The sequence below is a fragment of the Myotis lucifugus genome, unplaced genomic scaffold, assembly GCF_000147115.1.
Source record: "Myotis lucifugus unplaced genomic scaffold, Myoluc2.0 scaffold_273, whole genome shotgun sequence".
Taxonomy (NCBI): Eukaryota; Metazoa; Chordata; class Mammalia; order Chiroptera; family Vespertilionidae; genus Myotis; species Myotis lucifugus.
Genome location: NW_005871321.1, coordinates 257,197 through 265,809, shown reverse-complemented (window position 1 = coordinate 265,809; position 8,613 = coordinate 257,197). Strand labels below are relative to the sequence as shown.

At 47.0% G+C, this 8,613-nt stretch overlaps 1 protein-coding gene across 1 annotated transcript in view; it reads right to left on the bottom strand.

The window, feature by feature from the left end:
- Nucleotides 1-3,672: 3,672 nt before the first annotated feature.
- Nucleotides 3,673-8,613, bottom strand: part of TMEM268 (transmembrane protein 268) — an 18,494-nt gene continuing 13,553 nt past the window's right edge. The window contains 1 exon segment of the mRNA XM_023763054.1: nt 3,673-6,326. Within this exon segment, the coding sequence (XP_023618822.1) occupies nt 6,147-6,326 (180 nt within the window). The 3' untranslated portion in view covers nt 3,673-6,146.

Sequence of the window (8,613 nt, the reverse complement as noted above, 5' to 3'; positions counted from 1 at the left end):
CACAGGGATCTCAGGTCTGGGAGGGAGAGGTGATACCTTGGGAAAGGCTGGCCCAGTATGACACACCGCTGAACTAACAATGGGCTTCTGGGATTGGGGCTGCAGAGCCAGCCCCACCCCAGTACCCTTTCCTCTCCTCACAGCCCACCAAAACATGGGGTCAAAGTTCTTCTGTTGTTGCTGCGAAGCCAGCAAGGAGCCTCCTAACAATGCAGGAATGAACCAACAGAATCATCCACGGGCCTTCGGTAGGTTCCAGACGTGGCTGTGAGGTAGTTGGCAAGAACACCTGAGCCTCCCCAGCCACCTTTTGCTGGAACACCCTCAGATTTCTTTCAGCCTTTTGGGGGTGTAGGAGGGGAGTAATTACCTAAACCTGTGAAGATACATCCTAAAGACTATATTTATTAGATATTAAAGATCACTGGCTTTCGTGTGACATACCTGCTTGAGTTCTGCCTCAGCCACCTACTGAGCTAGAGCACGTCAGTGCATCTCTCTCTGAGCTTCAGCATCTTCCTCTGTAAAATGAAGATGATAACACACCGTCTACTTTTCGGACTGTTGGGAGGATGAAATGGGGCAACATAGATAAATGCCTAGAATACGGCCCCACACGACGGTACTTAACAAATGGAAACTGTATATGTGTAGTAGTCAGGACCAGCTAGGCTATGCTGATGTGACAAGTAAACTCAAAGATCTCAACTGTTTAACCCCGTTTAGGATTATTCTTAGCTCAAGCAAGCAGAATTGTATTAAGCCATGTTATGAGCGATCCCCAAATGCGATATGACCACGATTGTTTATTCATGTGTGATTCAAAGCCCTGTCCTTCACTTTCAGATCTAAACTCAAGTTCTGGCAGAAATGGTGGTCAAAAGAGGTGCCCCCACCCCAACAACACGATGATGAGGGCATGCACTATCAGGAGACCCTGAGGGTTCTAGTCAGGAAGCAGCCCCACGCAGGTCACAGCTGCGGGAGTGACTCCAGGAGGAAAAGGGAGGCGCACAGGGACCATGAAGACTGATTCAGAAACTCCCTCGAGGAGGAGAAGACGTCGGAGCCACCCCTGTGCCGCCAGCAAGTCACTTCAGCTCCTGAGAAAGGCACTGCTGGAGGAGCTGCCTCCAATTAAAGTCCTCAGTTGCATCATAGGACTGTGTCCCTCTTTTCCCCTCCCCCAGCCCTACGTCAGCGATTCCCTTGCATATGGAGCAATTAGAACCTAGTGCCTTAAAAAGAAATGTGGCTTTATCATTCTAAAACATTTCAGTCGCTCCTAACCCACCTAGCAAGGACGCGACTAGGAGAGGCCAGCTAGTGTAACGGCCGACCATCCATGGATGCTGCTCACCTGCTGTGTGACTCCATTTGGTGCCCAGGACCACAGTGAGCAGTGGGCAGGTTGTGCAAAAATCGGATGTGCCACTAGCAGCCCTAGAGTGATAGTGCAGTTACACGGAGCTATTTGCTACAGCACAGAGCATGCAAACATGAGTACCATGCAGGGGATCCCGAAGGCCTTCCATTTTAGCCAGGGCGCCAGGCACAGAAGCAGATCACTTCATCGTCATAGAACAACTCGGAGAGCAAAAAGATGAGGGGGAGCATTTTGCAACCAACTCGGGGATCCAGGGAAGGCTTTCTGGAAGAGATGGTGCTTGAGTTTCCTGAGGGTTGAAAAGGGAATTGGCCAACTGAAGAGGAGGGTGAATCATACCCCAGGAGGAGGGGACGAAATAAGCAAAGTTGGGAAACAGAATGCACAGCCTGGGGGAGGTATGAGAACAGTGAACTTCAATGTGCGGAATCACTGAAATGAAAACCTGAGCCATTGTGTGGTGGGACGTGAGGGGCGGCGCAGTGAGAGCCTACTATCCAGGGAAAGGGAGCTGACTCTATTCTGAAGGTACTGGGGAGCCACAGATGAGCTTTAAGCCACAAAATAACATTGCCAGATTTCTGACTCTTGCAATGTGAACATGGTGAGTGAAGAGGACATCTCATCAAATTAGCACTCCCTGGTCCTGCCCCCACCCCAGAAAAGAGAGGAATTTTAAAAGATGCTGCAATTTTAAGGAAGGAGTGTGAGTAATAATAGCAATGCATAAAGTCTGGTATATTGCTTATTCTTTTAAGTGCTTTATAAAGATCAACTTAGTATAATAACCCAACAGTGTTAGTACTATTACTACCCTGATTTTACAAATTAGGAAACTGAGTCAGAGAGCTTAGAAAGTCTCTTAAGGTTATAATAATAGTAAATGGCAGAACTGAGACTTGAACCCAGGAAGCCTGACTTCAGAATCTATACTTTTAACCAACCAGTTAGGCTGCCCTTCACAATGATGATAGAAAGCCATTCAGTTGTTCTCTGGGCTCCAAATGTATCGCTCCTTGCCTGCTTTTCAAAAACTAGAGCTGATCCCTTTAAATCTTTGTCTGTTCCAACCGGCGTGGCTCAGTGGTTGAGTGTTGACCTATAAACCAGGAGGTCATGGTTCTATCCCCCGGTCAGGACACATACCTGGGGTTGCAGATTCACAGCTTGGAATAACAAAAATTGGAGGTTGAGGGCTCACCTTGGAGAAGGAGTCCTGGTTTTAAAAAGTGTTTTTTTTTTCTGTTAAAATCCCCAAAGGGTTATAAACTGCAAGTCAGGGCTAACCAGAAACAGACCAGGTTTCACAGGACTAAAACCCAGAGTCAAATCTTTCCCAACCCCACTTTTCTCAGAAGCAAAGTAATTCCTCTCTGAAGGAATATCCAGAGTCTTGCATAAATCTTCATTCAAAAAAAAAAAATCTAGCATTCAATCAAAAATTACCAGGAACACCAGAAGATAACATCCACTGACCAAAAAGCAACAGAATCAGATCTACAGAAGAACCAGATCCTGGAGATAGTGGACGTGGACTTTAAAATCTTGAAGAAAACCAGTGAAGATAGATAATTCAGCTGAGAACTGTAAACAATTTTTTAAAGTCAATTAGAAAATTAGGATTAAGTACCACAATAGCTGAAACTAAGAAATAATTTGAAAGGATTAACAATCAAACACTAATGAGGGCAAGAGTAGAAAATATAGGCTGAATCAAGAGGAACCAAAAGAAGGGAAAACACAGTCTGGGAAGATACAGTGAAAAGGTCTTAACACACATATGAGAGAGAAGAGGGTAGAAGCTTTGACGAAAGATATTGTGTCACAGATTTAAGATGTGCTATGAACCCCAAGTAGGATAAATACAAAGAAATCTGCCTAGCTAGCGTGGCTCAGTGGTTGAGCATCAACCTACGAACCAGGAGGTCACGGTTCCATTCCCGGTCAGGGCACATGCCCAGGTTGTGGGCACGATCCCCCTGTGTGGGGTGTGCAGGAGGTAGCCAATCAATGATTCTCTGTCATCACTGATGTTGCTATCTCTCTCTCCCTCTCCCTTCCTCTCTGAAATCAATAAAAATATATTTTTTTAAAAAAATAAGGTTTGGCCTGACATAAGAGCATTAAAAACAAAAAGAAAGATTTGACTTTATTCACATAAATATACCCCACGGTGCTGGAGTGACTGAGGTCTGATGTAGACTGAATAAACATAAACTGTTAGTGGCCTACTACATCAACAAACACATCCATTGGGCACCTACCATATACAAGACAGTGAGAGATTTAAGAAAAACAGCAACCATTTATTGAGCTCTTTCTCAAGCTTGCAACTCAAAGCTGCAAGCACTTGACATTTTTTTATGTCATGTGATCTTCACAACAACCTGCCAGGTAGGCACTCCTATCCCCATTCCACATGGGAGGAGTGAGACCTAAGGGTGGGGAGAACTCGGATTGGAATCAGTGTGACTCTAGAACCCAAGCACCCACTTCAGACACTGTCCCACCTTCCCCATCGCCATGGCTGCCATGAACACAGGGCCTTCAAACTTAGGGTGCACGTTCATTTGTGGAACCTGATCTTTCTGGCAGCCCTGTGAAGTGGGCAAGACAGAGATGACAGAATTTCCTCAATGAGAAAGCTGAGCATGTACCTCGTGGGCACAGCTGAACGCCCCACCCGGCAGGGGAGACCGTTAGAAACGGAGGAAAGGCAGGGAAGGACACGCAAGGACCCTTTAAGCCCTAACATGGGAAAACTGCTGTTTTGTCATTTTCCACACATTTTTATTGTTATTATACTTACCAGGATTTTATGCTTGGATGATAAGTACGGGCTTCTACTGATCACATTCACAGCCCACACTTCCTCTGTGGCAGGTGACAAAGAGAGTAATAATCACCTTCATGAATAATTCTCATTGAGCAAAGCTGCCCTAAAAGCTGGCTAAAGAGAAATGCCTAACACAGCCATTTCCAAGGGCTGCTCTACACACGATTTCTCTCCTCTGGCCCAGAGAAAGCAAGAGTTAGACTCATCTCTTGCACGGCAAGTCACCCATGTTATTACATTTCATGTTCACCAGATCCATCTATAAAGGAGGGAATGACACTCGGGGAGGTTAAGTGACCTAGCCAAGGTCACGCCGCTAGGAAGCAGCCGATCTGGAATGAGAATCCAGGTCTCCTGCTAGCGAGGCCAGTGTTCTGTCCAAAGGTGCATCGGGTCTGGGACACCTCATCCATGTGGGGCTCTAGAGCAGCGGTTGCCAACCTGTGGTCCGCGACCACTGGTGGTCCGTGAGGTCCGAAAGGTTGGTGGCCACCGCTCTAGAACCTTTCTATATGTACATAAAGGCAAAGAAGTAAGACAGACAAAGGGCCATAATGGAGAAAAAAAAAAAGGACCTTTCCAGAACTTTGGCTTTGGAGGGGCCATTAAGAGTCATGGAATCTACCCTTTACATAGATGGGTAAACTGAGGACCAGCCAAAAGTTACACAGCTAGAAGTGGCAGTTCAGGACCAGAACCCAGGTCTGTACCAACCTCATCATTTGATCTCACAAAAAGCTACTTGCCAAAGCTACTATGGAGATGACAAAGCAATTACCCCTTAGCAGGACCAGGCCATTCACAAAAGATCAGGTGTGGTATTTTTCCTTGAGGAACTTACAGTCTAGCTAGGAAAATATGCATGTGCACAGAAAAATAGAATCAATAAAATAAAACATCAGTAAAGGCAGCAGCTACATCAAGAATTTAAAAGGAGGCAAACAGTAGCAGGCCTGGCTGTGTTGGAAAGCTTCCTAAAGGTGGGGTAAGAAAGGCGGGGCTCTGAAGCATGCATAGGAGCCAACAGCTACTATGGCATAGGTATGTCAGTCCAGCAAAACGTTTCAACTTATGAAACTTTGTACTTCGTGGGAGGTGAGGCCAAACTGCAAATGAAGGCTCAGCTCTTCATGGGACCCACGAGTGACAGAGGATGCTTCTTCCAGGACAGGGCCAGGGCCAGGAAACCGGGCGTTGCTCTCCACCTGCAGCATAAAACCACAGCCACAAGCACACAGGCCTTTGAGTGAAGCAAGTCCTCAAAACGGGTCTTCTCCAAATAGCCCCACTAGCAGTTTCGTGCTGTTTCTTTCTTTCCTCTGTCTCCTGGTAGCCTGTGTACTGGCAGACAACAAGCAGAGGTACCACTGTTTTTCCTTAAATACAGGAGAAAACTTAAAGAAGGAGAACATTCTGAGAATCGACTTCTTTTTTTTCAGATTGGGAAGAGGCAGCCTTGTCATCCTAGAGGCTCAAGGCAGGGCCACACAGAGCAGCATCCTCCCAGGGCCTCTGTTTCCCCATCTGACGTGAGAGGGTGGAGATGGGGGCATCAGCAGAGACCAAATGTTGATGGTCGTCTTCACATTTGCTGGGCTGTTGAGACAGTGAACGGGATGGCAGAGCGGCCCTTCCCTCCAGGCCCACAGTTCCAAGCATCCCGGAGAGTAGCTTGCAGGTGGGAGCAGCTGGCAACCATTGCTTCTGAAAAGGCCTGGAGTCACCAGGGGATGTCAACAGTCACTTCTGTGCAGGGTCCTGGAGTGAGCACGACACCCCATTGCTGATGTGACACACCCTTCAGAGTGTCCCCAGATGCTTTTCTCCTCGCCTAGGGCTCACCATGGGCCACCCTGGGCTCCTGAGGCCTCCCTGACTTCTCGCCTTCAGTCCTGGAGGAGGATGAGTACCTTTGTGCCTAGGTCACCTGGCCAGGAACGGGCAGCACCCTGTGCCCAGGATGTGGGCTTCTATGAGTTGGCAGGGGCACGGAACCCTTGGAGAGTCTGTGTGTCGTGTCCCCACTGCCTGGGGGAGCTGGGAGGTCACCAGGAGCCGGATGTAGTAGCCGCCAAACACTGCCAGCAGCTGCTGGGCCATTTCCTGGAAGAGGCAGGGAAGCAGAGTGAGGGCCACGAAGATGCAGCTCGTGCACGTGGGGAAGCTAAGCGGTCCTCATACCCCTGGGCCGGCAGGGATGCTCCCTGGGAAGAACCTGGCCGGGCCCTCGTCTGGGGCTCTTGGAAGATGCCTGGTCTGGTCTGGAACCCCAGCTCTGCAACTGCAGCCTCAGTTGCCTTATCTCTGAAGTGGGTAACCTAACTGCTGACAGGCGATTATAATATGCACACAAAAACTACGGAGCCTCAAAGTGCTAGAGAATTTAGCCCTGATTTATCCCAGCCAATCACATACACACACACTGTTTCCAGTTTCCAATGTCTATGAGCCTGTAAAACGCATGCGGTCAAGGAAACACACTGAAGAAAATCACGAGTGAATGGGGGTGGGCAGGAACAGAATACCCCCTGGCTTCGGCCCTTGGCTTTGCCACATTCTCCCTTGCTCTGTGACCTTGCGCACATCAGCTGACTTCTTAGAAGTCATCCATCGGAGAAGAAAAATTAATCCATACCTCAGAAATCATGCTAAAGAATTTTATGCATGATAAAACAAAAAGCTGTCGAAATGTAAGAGGTCATTATAACTATTTCTCCGTCTTTCACAGGCACGGATTTCCTACTGAAACACGACGCCTGGCCCATGCTGAGACGTGGGCATTGATTATAATTTTTCTCGCTAAGTTATAAGGGCAGCTACTTCACAAACATGTGCATACACACTGAGATTTGATATTCACAGCAGGAAATTGTATTACTATTGATTTGAATGAATTTGAAAAAATAATTTAAAGACCCATCACATTTAATAGGCTATTTCACATAAACCGAGACATGCATGCCACAGAGAGTACGTGATATCATCCATCTTTCGTGTGCTTTTTTAAAAAGTCCATGGGGCCCGACTGGTGTGGCTCAGTGGTTGAGTGTCAACCTATGAACCAGGAGGTCACGGTTCGATTCCCAGTGAGGGCACATGCCTGGGTTGCAGGCTTGATCCCAAGTGTGGGGCGTGCAGGAGGCAGCCAATCAATGATTCTCTCTCATCATTCATGTTTCTATCTCTCTCTCCCTCTCCCTTCCTCTCAAATCAATAAAAATATATTTTTTAAAATAACTATTTTTAAAAAGACCATGAGGTTCAAGTAAAGAGATTAATATATTTATCGTTTTCTTTCCTAATGGTCCTATTTGCAAGCCCCCCACTTCCCTGCACACATCATGCCTGAACTCACTCCTCACTGCATGTCTCCCAGACAGTGGGTGTATCCTCATAGTGAGAAGAGGGCAGCATGAGTCACAAACACAGTATCAGATTTCTGGTCTACCAGCACTGGTCAAACCCAGCAGACAGCTTAGCAAGAACAACAGAACTCTGGGGCTGGAGCAACTGGAATTCAACAGAGATGAATATAAGATTTAATTTTTTTTTTAATGTTTTTGTTAATCCTCACCAGAGGATATTTTTCCATCGATTTTGAGAGAGAGTGGAAGGGAGGGGGAGAGACAGAGAGAGAGAAACATTGATGTGAGAGAGATACATCGGTTGGTTACTTCCCACACGAACCCAACCAGGACTGGGGATGGAGCCTACAACCAAGGTGGGTGCCCTTGACTGGAATCAAACTCAGGACCCCTCAGTCCGAGGGCTGATGCTCTATCCAGTGAGCAACACCAGCTAAGATTTAAATATCTAACTGCAAAACATGTAGACAGATTGGTAAAAAGATTTTAAAATGATCCAAATATTCATCAACATGTTCAGGATTAGGATAGTTGTCGGCAAACTGCGGCTCGCCAGCCACATACGGCTCTTTGGCCCCTTGAGTGTGGCTCTTACACAAAATACCACGTGCAGGCACATACGTACAGTGTGATTGAAACTTCGCCCATGCACAGAAGTCGGTATTTTGTGGAAGAGCCACACTCAAGGGGCCAAAGAGCCGCAGTTTGCCGACCACTGTTATAGGCAATCTATGATCTATCAACACACAACTACACATCCAGTGAAACTGCCAAAAAGAATGTCCAAGATATTAAAAATGGGGGAGAAACCCAGTGAGTAACAAATAACTCCTATAAACTATTTTCTGAAGTGCTGGGGGTGAGGAAAAAAATATTCAAAACTAGTAGGCTAGACCTGTATGGTCTCTACCAACTGAGGAAAGCCATATTCCTCGGAATGTACAACTTTGAGGTCCCCACTCGGAGTCTATGCAAATATCCTATCGGAGAAGTTGCCCAACCGCCTCCGGGGGGGGCCCATTACC